The sequence below is a fragment of the Agelaius phoeniceus genome, chromosome 3 (genome assembly GCF_051311805.1).
Source record: "Agelaius phoeniceus isolate bAgePho1 chromosome 3, bAgePho1.hap1, whole genome shotgun sequence".
Classification (NCBI taxonomy): domain Eukaryota; kingdom Metazoa; phylum Chordata; class Aves; order Passeriformes; family Icteridae; genus Agelaius; species Agelaius phoeniceus.
In genome coordinates this window covers 49,743,220-49,762,260 of record NC_135267.1, presented here as the reverse complement: position 1 = coordinate 49,762,260, position 19,041 = coordinate 49,743,220, and the positions used below count along the sequence as shown (strand labels likewise).

Here is a 19,041-nt window from a genome sequence, read left to right as displayed (position 1 = left end):
ACTTTTGTACTTTATTCTCCATTTAACCTCTCTCTTAACAGTTTTGAGAATCTGCTGGAATCATTTGTGTTTATGACGGAGGCCTGTATCTTTTGATCACAAGGAAGTGGTTGAGGCAGCCAAACAGACCACATCAGTAAACACAGAGCCACACTTCCATCAGTCTGTGCTACAGTTTATCCTCTGAGTTTAAATGGGGGTAAGTACTGATTTCAACAAATGTAGATATGAATTTCTGTATTCTGATGTAAATAAATTGGAAAAAACCTCCCATCTTTTGTTTCAAAATAAGCATTTAACTGAAGTCCTGGGCTTTTTTGTTTGTTTTTTAATGCCTTGCACAAAGGGACAGCATGTTATTTTCTTTTTTCCCCTCACTAAATCTTATCTTTCTATGCCAATCCCAGGACTTTACATCAGTTATAATTAAGTTTAGATGCTCTGATGAATTAAAATCTGTTTGCCAGCTGGATGACACATGCAGAAAACTCTTAAGGCTGTTACAGCTGTTCAGGTGATTAATCAAAACAACAACCCCACTACTGGCCCACATAAGCATTTGTACAAAAGACAGGGTCCTGTTTATTGATAAGATAAAAGAAGTGAGGGTTCTGCTTTCTGAAGTGGATGGTTAGTTCAGTAGACAATTAAAAATGTAACCTGAGGAAATGAACTGATTTTTACAGAAGTTTGATTCTATAGTGGGATTTCCTTCCTTATTAAGGAGGAGAGAGTTAAATTTTGGATTTACAAGCCAAGCCCTTGGTGAAATCAAACCCAGTTAGATATGAGACTTGTCATCACCTAGTGCAGAGCTCCCATCATTTTGCTGTGGCTTATCTACACATGACAGGGCTGGTCTGGTAGGCTAAATTTTGATTTAAAATTTGGAAAGAGCACTCGAAACTTTGACCACATCCCTAGGAACATCTGACATTGCTTCCCCTTCCATCCCTAACTGATGCCCTGAAAATGTCCTTATCTCACCTGCAGCACACATCAGAGCCTGCAATGAAGGACAGACCACACTCCATGAATCTGTACATCTGTGAAATGAGGCAAAAGGCTCCTCTCACTGTGGCTGCTCACATGCCTGGAGGCACATGCCCAGCAGCAGGGCTGATGAGCTCTGCAAGATGCATCAGCCACTCCTGCAGTCCCCAAACACAGAATTTGCTCTCACAGCAGGACAGCAGATCCTGGAAAGTGCTGGGCAATCCCTCTTTCTCATGCAAATCCCCCAGGCATATGGATTTGCTCTCAGGCATATTGGTCAGACAGCAGCAGGTCAGATGTTGATTGTGCCAGTTGAGGGTACAAAGCCTTGAAGAAAACATCTACACTTCAGGGAAATAGGGATGGTACCAGAAATTCCCAAGTTCCAGGGCCTTCCACAAAATCAAAACACCTGAAGTACCATCTTTGCTTTGCTAACTCTAGACAAATAGGGCCTGTTAACAGAATCAACAGAATCTGTTAATAGGATCCTTGGGTAACACTGATTAGTTGGATTACAAATGACCTTTCCAAAATACTAATTAGCAGGGAGCCAATTGAAGGTTTTCTACATTTGGTAAAGGGATGAAAGAATGAAAGATGTAAAGGAGAGAGGAGTGGAAGACCAAGCCAATAGTATTTTAAGAGCTTTATTTAGATGCAGATTTGCCATCTATGCCATAGCAAGCACAGAGCCTGAGGAATACTTTACTGCATCCAGTATGAGTGATGGTACTGATGATTGTATGCTTTGTCCTGAGGTAATAACACACCGCTGACTCTTGATGCCAGAAAAAAATCAATGCTCAAAACACTGTTTTTCTGGTGTAATAGTATTTGAGATGTTTCTGTCAGCACAACTGTGCTGACCACAACAATGGGATGTCCCTGAATCACACAAATGGACAAACCAGCCACTGGTCTGAATTCTGTTGCACAGAACCTGCCCTCCTACACATCATGCAAATATGAAACATTTCACACATGAATATTGTAGCTAAACTACAACAGGGATCACTATTAGCAAATTTAAAATAAAATATGCTGCACTTCAGGGTGTTGCCCTAGGAATATGGCTTTAACACATCGGGCTTCACAACAACACCTCAGGTTGTTCCAGGAAGTACTGTTAGATTTGTGCCAAAGATAAACAGGAATAAAGAGACAAACAGAGCCAAAAGGCATAAAGGAAATAGCCTTGTCTATGGTCACACCAAGGGAGTTAATGGAAATACAGGGATTACAGACCTGACTTTTACAACAAACCAGTCACCAGTCAGTATTGTAAAAATTAAGTTTTCTCTTCTAACTACAAAATTATCATGTATGTCCACCAATTAATTATTTAATTTCTGCTCCATTCATTCATAGAAGCCATTCATTTACACACTGACAGCTCCTCTGTAATAATTTTCCTCGAAATCCTGGGACAAATTCCAGCTTTCCTTTTAACTTTTCATTGATGGAACTGATCACACATTTAAAGAACAGAATGCAAAACCAAAGTCTCCAGCCAAACAAACAAACCCCCAATTCTAGGGGAGAGAGGCAAATCCTGTTTCAATAAAATGCCTTGTATTTTTATTCACCCTGCATGTTGCAATTTACTTAGAAGCCAAGTAACTGCATAAATAGTTTTTAGTTTGCTATTTTCTTGCTTATTTGGTTATGACTCACATACTTAAAAGAACTGCAGTTGTTACCATAATTTCACAGTTATGTGTATCTGCTTATATCATGCATTTAATTGAAGGGAAAAGACAAAAACTGCAAATGAAAATGGAAATCACAAGTCTCCCACTTGGTGTGTGAGGAGGTTGTTTTCTTCCCCTCTCACTGTTAGTGATGAAATACCAGTCAAACAACTAAAACCAGATTTTTGTCATTTCTTTCTGAAAGATGCAATTGCCAATTAAAGTAATACTTTCTTACTTTAATAGTAAAGAGTGATAGCATTGAGAGTTGCACTATGTATTAAGTTTTTAGTCCCTCTCTGCACACACAGCATGGCATGGAAAATCTACAGTAGTACTGTATTTTATTGCCAATGAACGCTAAGGCTGATTAACCAGATGAAATCTAATCTGTGACTAACTTTCCAGAAACACCTGACTTTGTACAATCCTTTGAATTGGCTTTTCTCCCTTCTTAACCAAAGGGTTAATGGGAGAAGTTGCTTGGGGAAATGAAAATAAAACTCTCATAGGTTTGTGAAGGGAGTCCCTTTGAACTAGTCCTGTTAAGTTAGTGGTGCCCAGTCAACTGCAGAGATATGGATGTGACCTGTTGTTCAGACTCCAGTGAGCAGCCTGGTAATGAAATAACACCACTGACCTGCCACGGCCCCCCGGTTCAGGTTCCTTTAATCAACGCAATTCATTTCTCCCTTGCTTGCTCGCTGTCACTGGTAGCAGATGTAAACGGAACAGGGGCTGTGTGTGGCAGGGGTGGTGTCTCCCTGAGATACTGCAATCTCTTGTCAAGAGTGCTACAGTGCCAGTGAAACGTCAAGCACCTGTCTAAAAGTCTCAATTTGCTGCTTGACAACTGCTGCGATAGAGAAGACGGATCTTGTGAGGAGAGATGTCGCAACACGGGAAAACCGAATCATCATTGTGGGCTCAGAAAGAAACCAATCCATTACTCTTTGTACTTCCAGGAAAAGAACCACCTTCTGTCTCTCTGTTTAAAAATGTGTATTTCAAAAGCATATATTGAACATGCTTAAGAAACCATGTTGAACAAATCCCCCAAACTTTAAATTTTATGCAGCAATGCAGCAGAATCTCCAGTTAGAGAATGAACAAATTTATGGAGGATTTATTTTTAAAGCATTAATTATTTAAATCAAATTGTATTAACCTGTATGTGTTATTAGCTCTTCCTCCCCCACCTCCCCTTCCTACTGAGAAATACATTCTCTTGATAGGATATTAAATTTTTTTGACTTCATTTTTGTTTATTTACAACCCAGGAAAAGGTCTAAACATTAATGATTACATTTCCTTATTTCAGTGACTGAAATGTCTTTGTCTGACTACAGTTTAGAAATCAGGTAGTGGGGGAAAATATGAGATATGTCTATTAAAAAAATAAGATAAAGATATCACATCTATATTGTTTTAGTCCCGTTGAAGAGACCCTTTTCTACATTAAAACCAGGAGTTTTTATAACACTTGGATTAAAAACACACCAAGTATAAATGCACCTCCCAGATCTTTTCTATTGGTAAGTCAACTTTTAATCACAAAGAGTAATTATTTTAAAAGAAAAATAAAGTTTGGTGCGTTACAAAGAAAAGTGTGAAAAGCATCTGTATTTTTCTGCAGTTAGAAGAAAATGACCTATTTATTTAGTAGCATATGAAATGAAGAGACACTCCAAATGGAGAGTGAAGCCTTGCTGTAGTTCCTACCTACATGGGACATGCTGGAGGTACAATGCTGCCCCATCACCCATCTCAGTGCTGTTTTCTATCTACTTTGCTCTTTGGGAGCAGAGGAAAGGATAAATCATAGTAACCTTCCACCTTCTGTGGGAGAATTAAAGGGTGACAGCAGTGCTAAGGCCCTGCTTCCCAGCAGTGATCAACCTGAAAATCATATTATTTATCTGAGGTAACTATCAGTAAGTCTGCACTGGGCCAAATTTTGAAGCCGCCCCTCTTATCTGAGCACAGCTGTCACCAAAATAACAACCTGTGAGGGAAGCAGCAAATTAAAAGTTATTTGTATACAAGGAAAGCACAAGCAAACCATATTTCACATAGACAGAAAGCAACCTTCAAAACAATGTAATAAAAATTCCTCTGTGTTTACAGTTGGCCACAACACACAGGGAAACACCATGAACTCAGCAGAGTTCAGGCACTGGACTTGTGATAACTAAGCTTGAAATTTTTCCTTGTAGGATGGAGGGATCTTGTTTCTAAAAAGGTTCTTGCTAAGGGAGAGCACACACAGCCCCTTTTCTGAGATCCATGGTTTAGCTCCAGGTAGAGGTGCCTTGTCACCCATGCATTGCTGAGCTGGGACAGAACAGCATCCTCCTGGTAAGACAAGGAGGACACATCTGTGGGGGATGCTGATGCTGCCAGCACCATGGTAAGACAAGCAGGTTGATTCCTAGTGCAGGTGACATGAGGCTTTTTTGTAATTTACTTTATTCTGTTCCAGGAAACATCTGCAGAAACCCTTACCTCATATTTTCCTTTCTTCTCCAATGGCTCAGATTCAGCCTTTGCAGGCACTATACCTTTGTCCCCTAGAAGCTCCTCTAAGATGAAGACAGTTTCCCAGTTGCTATAGTGACGAGCTGGGAAAATATCTGAGTGCATACTGTCACCAAAATAAACAACCTGTGAGGGAAGAAGCAAATTAGAAGTTCATTGTATATGAGGAAAACACAAGCAAACTGTATTTCACAGAGAGAGAAAAAGAGCCTTCGAATGACCTAATAAAAATTCCTCCACGTTTACACTTGGTCAAGACATGCAGAGATCCTATTAATGTCAAGTTTGGGGCTTTATCTTCAACCAGCTCCATAAGGGAAAGGCTGGCCCCACACACCCTCCTTGCTCTCACTCTCCAGGGGCATTGGAAAAGGAAGCCTAACTGGGACCAGCAAAAGGAAGTGTGAATTTTTTGGCTGACATAAATAGCCTGACGGGAAGCCATAGAAAGATTACCAAAAAAATACACTGAATTGGAACAAGTTTTAGACTACACTGGAAACAAGAAAGAACATTCTTCTTGGTGACTCAAAACTCTTCTGTGTCCAGGGAGGAATTTATTCATTATGAAAAATGTTGTTACACCATCTTTAGTGGCATTTTCACCTATCCAGACCTGTACTTAACATACTCCTCGTTTTTACTGATGCTGTCTTTTAATCTTTATGATCTATTTCCTCAGGGGTATTTCCTGATTACAACCTGATTCTTCCCAAAGCTGCTGAAATGTTTACCCTGCATACATAAAGTTTACATCTAGAAAGTTTACATATTCTACTGATAAGAAGACAAATATGCTACTTGAAGTTCTGGGCTGCAGAACCAATCACATCAATAACTATAATGAAAGTTTGTCTGGTGAATTCTTGAGTGAAACAGGGTATTTTCAGAAAGATTTACTCTCACTTGTAACATACCTTGGGATCCAACTTGCCAGTCATCTTCTTCAGTAGATCATAAAGCTGGATAGCATTACCTTGGGAATACCAACCAGGCTTGTCCAGTGACAGCAGAGCCTCCTGCTCCTCATCATTTTCTGAAATCACCAAGCCAAATTGCATGCTGTTAGTGAGACCAGCCCATCCTCCTGTACTTGTGAGATGTGTGAGAAGCTGCCTGTGCACAGCTGGTCTATTTTGACATTAAACCAGCTCCAGTGTCTGGCTGGAGTTCTGGTACTGACTGTGGATTCAGTCAAGGTGTTTGGTAGCTGGGGGCAGGCAGACATTTGTGAGAAAAGAAGAAGCTGAGCCTTGTGTGCACTGACTACAGAAGAAGACCTAAGGACTTAAATTCATGGACTTTGCCACCCAAACACTGCAGCAGCAAAGGCAGGAGGCCACACAGACCAGACTGATGGAGCTGCCACAGATGAAGGTGAAACCATGAGATAAAACAAACTGTAAGAGACAGCATGTACCTTGCCATGCATAAAAATGACCCACAGTTTTTAAGCACTGACATAAACCCAACAAAACAGACTGAAGTAGCTCCTAAGGGCATTCACCAGCCTTAGATCAGCACAAACAATGAGCAGTTCCAGTTATCATACAGTTTTGAAGAAATGATGAGTGGGCAAATGATGAGCATACAACAACCCCAATGTTGCTGATGGTGGTATAACCCAAATTGACATGTACCCACTCTGGCAGTGTCAGCAAATTAGACAATTCAGTAGAAACTGAAACTCCCTGGTCATCACCCAGCTCTGCCATAGGCTTTGTCTCTGGCTGGTTTCAAAGCATGGATCTGTCCCAGTGTCCACGTAACCTTGTTGCTTTTTCAAATCCCTGTGTTATTGCCAGATGAACTTTAGCTTCTTGCTGGAGCCAAAATAGCAGTCTCAATGAACTGATAAACTACAATTTCATCAGAAGTATTAATATGAATGTCTTTTGTCTATTGAACTGGTGAAACAAAAGGTTGATTTTGCTATTTAGTCTCAACCATGTCTTAATTTTATGCTAGAGACAGAAGAGTTAGAAACCAATACAGTACTTAGATCTGACTTAGGTGTAACATCAGAACTTCAGTTTTTCTCTTGCTTTAGAGAATTTTTCAAAGCACTTAAAATGTGTTAGGAATAAGAGGAAAAGAGCAACTTCCACTTGGTTAGAGACTGCTGAAAGCTGAAATGCAAATTTTGGACAACAGTGAAATGCTAAGACAGCTTTAGGTTTTAAGAGCACTGAAGATGTACATGGAGAAATAAATTGATCTTTGAAAGAAATTAAAAAATAAACAAAAAGAGGGAAATGGGTATGTGGAGAGAGGAATGAATCCATTCTTTAATATTATGAATGTACAAATTTGAAGAAATTGAGACAAAATGATTCTATATTAAGGCTGTTTTATAAACTAGGAAAAAACAAGGAAATTCAAGTTGACATTAACAATTCATGTAGAACTTGTGTGGAAATGTTTTCCTTTGTTCTTCTTTAGGAACGTAACACTAATTACAATAACAATAAATATTATAGCATCCGTTAAAAAAATCTTAATTTCCTGACTATTAAAACCTTTGATCAAACAACTTCTGAACAAACAGAAGTCATAACAGTAAATTTATTTTAAATTCCTGGTATTTTTAGACATATTTGGATGGTTGGCTGAACAAGTAGACACAATCTTCAAATGACATGGACATAGAAAAAGAAACTTATGAAAACAACTCTTTTGAGATGTTATAAAGTTTTTTGAAATTTTTGAAGATTTGTATAGCTATCATTGCCTTTCCATTTCAGTTAATCAGGAACATAATGGAGAAAATTTAAGCTTTTATGAAGTATTTTCTGAATAATGACATTGTATTTGCAAACAGAAGCCCTATGTATTACAGCAGTTTCAGAAGGCTCCAGTAAAGAGCAAAATCCTGCTTGCTACCTCTATGGAATGGCATGAGGGGAAGTCCTGGCTGCAAAAATTCACTCTAATTACAAGGCAGAAGACCTCTTGCTCAGTGAGAGCTATTACTGTCACCCCTAGCAATGGGATTCATCTCATTTAACTCAAGGCATTTGGAATTTAGGCTTCTAATGCACAGTAACAATCTGAACTAGTTGGCCAGAAACCTGTGGTAGGCAAAAGACGGTGCACCAAGAATTTTCTGGGGTGCCAGCTCTGGACAAGGAAAGGATTTAATTAAGTGAGAAACTTTGCTTTTAGGCAATGAAATAAAGGGAAATTAATTTCCCCTTTAGAAGGAGGCAGGAAACAGCACTGAGATGTCTAGTTTATTATGGGAACACTTTGATTTTGGAAGGAACTTCATAAATTTGAGGAATTAGGAAAGGTCCTTTAAATTATCTGAGTTGTAGGGTCATAGGGATAACAACTCTGAATGGATAAATCTTGTCTTGAACCATCTCATATGGCTGCTTGTGCTCACACATTGAGGGGTGACTCTGTCCATTTTATTACTCTAATCTGAAGTGGAAGGAAATGAATGGTGTTTCAGTTGTGATAAGTCATTAACAAAAAGTTTCTAATTCACTTACATTTCTCCACTAGCAAAATAGAGCTAAGAAAATTATTCTTCAAGGCTTTTTGTAGAAGTTCTGCCATGTAAAAAATTAATACACAACAACTTAAAAACCCATCAATGACACCAATGGCTCTGGCCTTGTAACCTTTGGAGGGTAGCTACATGACAGCACTACAGAGGTCTGCAAATTTCCTGCAAAAATGTTGCTTAAATGTTTATGGTAGTTCCTAATACATGTTGGATATTCCAAGCTGAATACTGGCTACACTCAGTCAAGAAGAAAAGTGCTGCTGACCTGCTTTCCACTTTGCTGTTATTGATTCTTCAAAGTTCATTCAAAGGTCAGAAATGCTATAAATATTCTTTCAGCAGGAAGAAACATACATAAGTGGGGATGTTTTAGGTCTTATAAGCTAGGAGGAAAAGGAGATGCCCTGATGATTTCAAACAGACTGGATAACCAAAAAGAATTTCTCTGATGATTTAGATAGAGTGATCTGCTTCCTTCTGAAGCCTCATACAACACTGCAAACCAGATTCCTGGCTGTAGACTGAAAATGTGCCACATCAAGAAATGTAAAGGTACTAAGCAAGTAAAATTAAAATAATTAAACCTAGAAAATCATTCTGTTAAAACACTTGCCCAAACCTAACTGTGATTCAGAGCAGTCTTCCTGAAGGGAAGTTACTGTTCCTTTTTAAAAACAAACGAAAGCTTGACTCATGCTGGGGCAATATTAACATTGCTGGGATGGCAATTTCCATATAGCTTTGTCTAACAGCTGAAAATGGCTTCTGATTCAGAAATATACTTTCATCACCAATAAAAGATAAGTTTTTTTCAGATAAACCAATTCACTAACAAGACTCAATATCCTTTCTCTTGTAAGAATTTTCTTGCCTACCTCTAAATGTGCATTGCAGCTTTAAAGCATGGCCTAAGGAACATCTGGTTTCATTCTGAATGATTATGCAAAAAGTAATCAGTGAAGCTTATTCTCATTTAAATGACAACTGATGGTAATTTACTTTGGCAAAGAGTCACTTTTTGGGAAAGACTTTGCACAGCTTGCTTAGTGCCATCTGCTCTGTGTCCTCTTATGGGTTATACCTGCTGAGATGGAAAGGCTCTGAACCTGGGGATCTATCCCCAGCCTGACTGGTGTTTACACTGTTAGACCCCAGGCCATGGGACAGGCTTGGCTGGGAAGCATGAAGTTAAGAGAGAAGCTGAGGTGAGGTCAAATTTATGCTTCAACACTTATTCACCTATACTGAGCCACACCTACACCCAGGGTAATTTTCTTCAGCTCACCACCCCTGAGGAACCACCCCGTGCTGCTCCTCCGGCTGCACACAGGGGCCAGGACCCACCAAAGAGCCTGAGGACAGCTCACATCAACCTGACTGGGCAGACACCAGGGCAAGAAAGCAATTCCAAGTGTCCAGAGGTCCTGCCAGCCAAAAGTGTGCTGTACATACAGCTCCACTACATCCCCTCCTTCTGCCTTTCTCTGGACAGCCTTTAATCCCTTTCCACACAGACCTAGTTAGACTGTCTATTAGGGTTATTTTCTTCCTCTTTGAGCTGTGCAGTAGTATGAAAAATGTGTGACAATTATGTGCCTGTAGCTGCTCCTGCCTCTTCTTGCCCATGGGCAGCTCCAGTGGGCTCTCTCTGCCTGCAGGCATCTCATGCAGACGGGCTCGTGTTCTGCATGCTGAAGCTCTGCTTACCAGCATGGAGGTTACTGTAAAACAAATCCATTTAATGGTCTACAACTATCACACTGATATGCCTCTCTGCAATTTAAAACAATGCCATTTCAAATCCTGAGGGCATTACTAAAAAAGCTGGGTTATGTTCCAGGCTTGCAAACACAGTCTGATTCTGGAGAGCATTTTGAGCTCACTTAAGAAAGACAAACTCCTTTCCAAAAGGGAAATCAGAGCAGGAAAGTGCATCATTTTACAAGGACAAAGGGACCTGCACAGGTGGGTTTTTCCAGTTGTAAAGGTATAACAAGATGGAAGACATAAGTTGTAGAGTTTCCCTGTGGGCATGTTCTCCATGAAGAAAGCAAGCACTTACAAGATTCCTGGATGTAAAACTTCATACCCTGTGGGCACCCTTCTGAGGGTATCACCCACCTGTGTATAGACCAATCAACTTTGCTGTGTGGTTTCCATGATTCACTCAGGTATTAGTGTGTGTTTTGCCATCCCTGAATTACTTCTGTGCCCTGGAAGCAGCTGTGAAATCCATCTGCCTGTGCACCAGCACGTGCCTCCCCTGTCTGACTGCAGGGACATGATAAAGAAAAAAATATTCCCTTAACTGGATGTGCTGAAAGGAAAGGTTAAGGCTTCCCAAAGTGACTGGTGATTTCAGCCATCTCTATTCTTGGATGTCCAATCTGTTTTGTTGTGGGGTTTTTTGTTTCCCCCCCCATCCCAGAAAAAGCCTGAAGATCACCTCCCCTTCTTGCCTTTGCATCATTCTGCCTTTTTTGAGGTGGCTTGTGGTTGGTGAGATGGAGGCTGAACTAATTAAAGTAAAAATTCAGTTTTGAAAACTGGAACATGATTTTAAAATTGACATAGGCAGTGATACACCTTTCTTTTGCTTAGCAATCCCAACATGAGGGTGTTTGGTCATATGGAGGACTAAATAACAGTACTACTAAAAACTGGCTCTTCTCTGGAAGAACACCACAGATAAAGCTGAGGAAAAAATACAGATACCACCCTGTGGAAAAAAATAAACTATTTCATAATAATTCAAGTACTGTTTATCACATTACCAACACTTGCTTTTCTCAGGAAGGACTTCTGTCCTTCCGCTATTTTGCAAGGCCTAGTAAAACCAAAGTAAAAAATATTTGTACTTTGTGTATTTATATTTGTGCATTTTATATTTGTGTATTCTCAAATTGCCCTGGGTATATATAAAAACCACAGAATCCTCTAAGCACAAATTAAAAAAAAAAATTATTTTTTTAGTTTTACCAAAACCTTTTACAGTTTCATTAAAATCTGACTTACTGCTTAAATTGTGCCAAGTAACAGGCTACTAGAGATGATATTGAAGTTTTACTTGTTTACAAGAAAATCAGTAGTTCCTTTAGAGACGTCAGCAAGTTCCTCTGAAGTTTTACTTGTTTATAAGAAAATCAGTAGTTCCTTTGGAGAAGAATCAGCAAATAAGTTTCTCCTGAAGGTTTTGATTGCTGTGCTACAAGAACTGAAAATAACAGCTCCCTACAGATTAAGTAATTTGTTTTCAAAACTGTCAAAGCATAAATTTTCTGCCTTCCCAGGAACAGTGTGGCTAACAAAGCCTTTCTGTTTGAAACACTGATACAAGCAAGGCCATCTTTTTTTCTCAGAAAAGAAAAATCCCTTTTTGGAAAATGACTCTCCTACAAGTTCATTTTTAATTGTAGTTCATATGCAAATTTGGCAACAGTTTTCTGTAATTTTATTTAATTGCAATTATAGAAAAGAAAACATACTCTGCAAGGGTAAGGTGGACATTATATAATTTCACTTCTTCACTGCACATATTTTGTAAGGGTTTTCTTATTCTCTTGTTTTTTTTTAAATCGGGATCTTGGAAAGGTACAAAATGGTAGGAAAATAAATAAATTCCCTCTCTAGAGCAGTTTTCTTCTGAATCTCATTAGTTTTGTAAAAAGATCCAGAGCCTTATAAATGAGGAACTTCCAATATTCAGAAAAAATAACCATGTTAAAATTAGTACTATAGTCTTCCTAGAGATCCCTATATAATCATGGAGAGATACAGGCTTTTCCAGAAAGCATTTCCAATAAAAGTAAGTTAGGAAAGGTAGGTAATTGAGGGAAAAAGCCCTGATACAAACATTCCAGGAATATACAGGTCAGTTCAAGCACCTGTCCATAGCTGGTCTTACCAGGGAGTACATGAGGTGGAAGCAGAACACGGAGGGAAACAGAAGAGATGAGATGAGGGCCATCAGACAGTTCTGACCTAACCTGTCACTTCAGAAAAATGTCCCAATTTCTCAATTAAAATCAAAATGAGACACACAAAGCATCTTCTTTACACTGTGTAGCCTTCCAGTTTATCTGAACTGTTTAAGTCTCTCTAGTAATACCTCCTGAAATAAGGCATATTGAAATCTGCTCTTAGACCATACTTTTCCCCACTGAAAACTGACACTGAAGTGTAATGGGGAAAAACTCCCTGCCATCATTTACCTTGGCCTTAGACTTAAAAAAAAAAAAACAACACCGGGGACCAAGAAAAGAACAAAAGTTCTTTAATCCTCAGTTACAGAAAAACTAAGAACTTTTATCCCTACATCTTAATACTTCAGGTATAAAATATATATGAAAACTGGAATAGACAATTTGATCCTAAAGAAATGTATCCCCACAAACCGATATAGGGACCCTGATGCAAGGGTCCTTAGCTTTTCATTTTTTCAGATCCCTAAAATATGTTATTTCAAAGGGAATAATGATTGCATAGGAGACATGAGCATGCATTGTTACCACACTGATTTACCTGGAATACACAATAGACTTTTTCATTAACTTTTATATGAAAACTATTTATACAACTAGGTTGATTTATCATTCATAAGTAGATCCATTCTTTTTTCCTCTCTTATTCCTGTCTCAAATCCCTACTTTAATTTTATTGATTTATTCTGTCTGAAGTTCCAGCTCCAAATATTGGCTGCCTCTGAAGGGGGGCAGTTTTATATCAACCTTTAAGGACTAACTTAAGATTTAAGATTTGAAATGCAGAAAAATAATTTGGGAATTAAAAATAAATAAACAAATAAACCCACATAGCTCTCTGCCTGTTAGTAACTGTACAAGTATAGCTGCAGATAGTGAATAATAAAGCCTTGCTGAGCTTTAGTAATTAAAAATAAGAACCCCACCCAAACCCAGTATTTCTAAGAAAAACTGGATGTCTTAATCTTTTTTTCCCTCTGGAAATAAAAGATAACACCTAAGACTACTGAGAGAGGGGTTGTGGCTTCCGTTGATCCAAGAATTCTTTTTCTCTCATGGTAGCAGAGAAACATTTCATTACACATGTAAAAATCATAATGATATTAAACCCATTTGAATATCCCTGTCAGGGAAGACACTACCTCAGCATTGCTTTACATATGTGTTAAATAGGGAGTAGCTTTTTAGGTTGTCATCATACTTGGCATCTCAAGTAACAATCAAAGAAAAAATATTTAATTAGAATACAATAGCATTACATAGTTAAGGACCATTTTTTCCCAGAAAATATAGTAACTGCCACTAATAGTTTAAAATCATAGATATGAAAAAATATGAAACATACCCACAATCACCCTGGGTGGTTTTGTTCAGCAGCAAATACACTTTTTTTCTGATGTATTTTCTGCCTTATATTTTGTTTCCCTGTGCTTTAGAAATCGTTCAAGAGGCACTGAAAGAGGCACCTAACACTCACTTTAGATTCTCCCCTTGGAGTCATATCTCTGTTCATGTACCATCAATGAATCCCAATGGTGATTTTGCAATTATTTTTTGCAATAAGGATGATTTTATTACAGTCTCTACTGCATTTTATATTATTACTATTCCTTCTAGATAAAAACATTACAAAAGAAGGTAAGGAGAAGGTGTGAGTATGTGATGGAAGGCAGAGATATGACAACAAATTCACTCTTGAGGTCTGGGGACAATTTTATGGCCCTGTGGATCACAGTCATGAATGAATTCAAAGGAGGGACAAAGAATATGACAGGGTAAGAAAAACTGGCAGAGATTTAAGAAGGTCTGCTAAGGAGCCAGGTGTGTCAGGTGACACCATAATGAAAATCAACACAAAACCTTGTTCCTATATCTGTTGAGATTCAGAACAACTTTGTATTTAATAAACAAAATGAAAAATGTTAGGAAATTAATGTTCTAGCAAACAGGAAGAGTTCTTACATGCGAAACAGTCACTGTTAATCTCAGAACAATGTGACTGGGCTGGAGATGGCAAGTAAAACTGGAAACTACTCCTTTCTGGCAAAGTATATTTAGTTATCCTTTGCAGGGAAGACTAAAATGAAAAGATTTGTAGTAATGAGTCTTCTGAAGAAGTGAAAGATAAATGATTCCTTAGACACTTCCTAAGGCTTGGAAGACAGGGAGGAGAGTCCAGGTAGCCAGCATGGCTTCACCAAGGGAAAATCCTGTCTCACCAGCCTAGTGACTCTGTAATGGAATAACCACAACAGTGGATAAGGGAAAAGCTACAAATGTCATTTATCTGGACTCCTGCAAGGCCTTTGACAGGATTCCCCTGCAATATCCTTCTCTCCTGAGACTTCACTTGGAATACAGCATCCAGCTCTGGGATCTTCAGCACAGGAAGGACACAGACCTACTGGACTGAGTCAGAGGAAGGAGACAAAATTGATCAGGGGGATGGAGCACCTCTTCTATGAGGAAAGGCTGAGAGAACTGTGATTGTTCAGCCTGGAGAAGAGAAAGCTTTGGGGGTCACCTAACTGGGGCCTTGAAGGGAACTTACAGGAAAGATGGGACAAGAATATTTACAAGGACATGTAGAGACAGGACAATGGGAAATGGGTTTAAATTGAGAGTAGCTTTAGATTAGATATTAGAAAAAAAATCTTTACGGTCAGGGTGGTGATGCAGTGGAACAGGTTTCCTGGGGAAGTTGTGAATGCCCCTTCCCTGGAGGTATCCAAGGCCATGTTGTACGGGGCTTGGAGTAACCTGGTCTACCTGAAGGTGTCCATTAGGAGAAAGGTTGGAACTAGATGATCCTCAAGGTCCCCTTCTAACCCAAACCAATCTATGATTACCTTTCCAGTTCCTTATCTGTGCATTTTGTGTGGTTTGCAAAACCACTTGGGCATTTATATGAAAATGTGCTTTATCTTGTTTCTCAGAACCAAGGGCATTGCGCCAGATCTCTCTATGCAGGAATTTCACAGATAAAAATCTCTTGCTACTAGTATTCCAGAAAAAATAATAATCTTGGAGCATTCAACCTTAGTCTGGCAGTATCACAGAGGCACCTAGAATCTGTGGATAGTAATAATATATGAAGTAGTTTCACAGCAGATAAGAATCAAGATAGAATGAACATGTTTGCTAATGAAGAGAAAAAGTCCTGGGGTCGCTAACTCTACCTAACAAAACATGCAGCATACATATTGAAGTTAGGACATCTGGAGCCTAATGTGAATAATAAAGACAGATTGAAGAACAAAGACATGAGGAAGAAGATGGTACATCACTTTTGGTTTTGAGCTTTCAGGTTGCAAGAATTAATTCCTTTTGGAACATTAGCTATGGAGGACTTAGGCTCACCTAAAGAATGCAGCATTCCATGATCACCTACCAGCCAAGGAATGTCCATTTTTGTATTTTCTGACCTATTATTTCCCTGTACTTGGTGGGAGAAGCAGAGCTGCTCCTGAACAAGGTGACTCTCTACACACTTGATATTTACCTCATGTGATAAATCCACATCTGCTGTTTGCTGCAGATCTCTGCCACTTGCCACTTTGTGGTTCCTGGTTGCTTCATAAACATTGGGTAAGCTGCCCTATTAAGAAACTGGGAAATTGAGGCAGAGATCAGCTGTCATCTTAAACTGAAGCAGATCTCAGCCCAGGCTTTGATTATGACTCCTCTACATGTTCTCAGCTAATTTCTAGGGCTTTTTTCACTACTTGCTTCCAATAGCAGATCAAAAAAGCAAAATGTGCTTTCTGCAAAAAGCAATTCTAAAGACTAACCTTAATAAAAGCCTGACATTTTGGAGAACACACAAGAGAACTCTAAAGCTCCTTAATCAAAACCAGCACATACAGATTCATGGAAACTATGCTGAAGGGAAGCTTTCTGCATCCATTGCCAGCTCTTGCTTTGCCAGGAATGTACCATACACAATTTTATTTTTGCTTTACTACAAACTGCCTGGATTTAAATTTCCAAATTGGTTCCGAATCAAATCACAAGGTAACTCTTTATGATGTTCTCTGTCTACTCATCTATTCTTTTGAATTCAACTGATGAAAAAAATTACACAGAGAAAAAAACTCCTTACTTCTATAATGTATTGTTTATGCACATGTTATATATGTCAAAGAATGTTTTTTGCCCTGCAAAGTCATACTGTTAAGTCCCCCATTTCACAGGTAATTTTTCTTCCTTCCAGGAATTCTGTTTGGATTTTGACATCATTTTAAGAACTAGAATGTGAAATTATTTCTCACAGGTTTGCACTAAATGTTAGCAGACCAGCAAAGTTTACAAATTTTTACTACTGATCCATCCCTTGGGCACCTCATCTTCCATAGGGTCTGTGCCACTTCTGCATGACCTTTGGGTTCCTTGGGGCTCTTGATCAGCACTGCAGGTCTGTAATTAGCAATGAGCACACCTCAGCTGGGATTCAGGTGCAGAAACAGTGTGAAGGCTCTGCAACAGCAAACACAGCTCTGGGTCAGTGTGCAGTGCAGGCACTGCTGTTTGGGCACTGCAAAGCCCTCCATGGACCAGGACTGCTGGCCCTTCACTGCCTGCAGTGGGAGGTGGCTGAGGATATATGGTGGACAGCCAGAGCAGTTTCTACACACTGGTTTCTGTATCTATTCCTGGTACTTCATTGTTTCAAAACAGACCTTTGATTTTTGATGTATGGCTTAAAATGTAATTCTGAGTCAATTTTTGTTTCAAGGAACCTGGTGGGTGTCGCTAGGGGAGGGTTAATTTTCTTCCAAGTGGCTGGTATGGGGGCCGTGTTTTGGATTTGTGCTGAGCACAGTAACAAAATAAAATATTTTTGTTACTGCTGAGCTTACACAGAGTCGAGGCCTTTTCTGCTTTTAGTACTTCCATGCTGGCAAGGAAAGTTGGAGGTGCCATAGGAGTTTGGGAGGAGACACAGTTGGGACAGGACCCCAACTGACCAAAGGGATATTCCAGACCATTTGACATCATGCCCAGTAGATAAAGTGAGGGGAGGAAGAACAAAGGGAAACACAGAGTGAAGGAGTTTGCCTTCTCAAGTCACAGTAACGTGTGATGGGGTACTGCTGTCCTGGGCATGGCTGAACACCTGCCTGCCCATGGGAAGCTGTGAATTGTTTAGTTTTGCCTGAGTGCACAGCTTTTGCTTTAACTTTCAAAAGTTAACTTATTAAACTGCTAAACTTATTAAACTGTCTTTATCTTGACCCATGAGTTTGCCTTTTACCTTCTGATTATCTCTCCAATCCTGCTGGTGGGGCAGTGAGTGAGTGGCTTGGCTGCTGGCTGGGGTGAAATCACGACAGTGAGAGGCTTGCAACTCCATACAAAAAAATAGCTTCTTAAAATGATCCATTTCTCTGATACAGATTTGGCAAGTAAAAAAGCCAGGTTTTGAATAAGCTACCAAGGGTGTAACATCCTACTTAGAAACAGCAGTAGAGTCTGGTAATAATCTGCATAAATTTATAAGCTTTCCAGAGGGACATTTATTATTCTATGGACAAAATAAAATGTATCTGTTTAACCATCTAATAATAAAATTGTACAAAACAAATAAAATGGAAATACGTGTTCTCTTAATGCCAGAACAGCTGCTGAGTTGTGCATGGTTTGACTCCCTAGTGTTCCTTTCAGTCTTTTGAAATTTCAATTTAATTCTTCCCCCCCAGACATGGACACTCTTGTATGTGCTGGGAAATAGAATGAAGGTGAAAAGACAATCATAACCACAATTTCACCCTTCTAGTCTAGAATTGTGGGTATTGAATCAAATTATCTGTCTAAAAAATTGCTACACACTCTTTAGCATTTCTAAGGAAACATAAACACGAGAACTCGAGGTATTATTTCAGAATGGCTGCTGCTACTGCTGCAACAAACCCATTGGTGTTATTAGCACCATGCTCTAACCAGCTGAGCCAATCTCAGGGCTAATAAGAGTAGGTTTGGCAAGCCTTGCTCATGTATGAAAATATGCATTTGCTTTTCTCTTCCATATAGAACTGGGTCTCCACATTCTGTGTAAAATCTTCCATGAATCCCAAGCATTTTTATGCATCACATATTATTATCACACTATAAATGTAGTCTGAGTGCTCACTGCTTTGCTTCTCCATCTTGTCTGTTTTTCTTAGAGAATATGAAGGGAATCATCTCCTCTTAATAATGTTTTCATGTCTTGGAGAAGAATTCCCTTAAGCCAGATAATCTGTTTGCTGAACACAGTTTTGTCTGGAATACAAAGTGGTCATTTAGGCATTTTGGCTTTGGTTTTGAAAATACAGACTCA

General features: G+C 39.1%; 1 protein-coding gene across 1 annotated transcript in view; it reads right to left on the bottom strand.

Moving 5' to 3' along the window:
- Window positions 1-19,041, bottom strand: part of NT5DC1 (5'-nucleotidase domain containing 1) — a 126,203-nt gene that overhangs the window by 12,152 nt on the left and 95,010 nt on the right. Inside the window, exons 9-10 of the mRNA XM_054630095.2 lie at window positions 6,146-6,264; window positions 5,196-5,354 (exon numbers count right to left, since the gene is read on the bottom strand). Of these exons, the coding sequence (XP_054486070.2) occupies window positions 5,196-5,354; window positions 6,146-6,264 (278 nt within the window). The remainder of the gene's footprint in view (window positions 1-5,195; window positions 5,355-6,145; window positions 6,265-19,041) is intronic.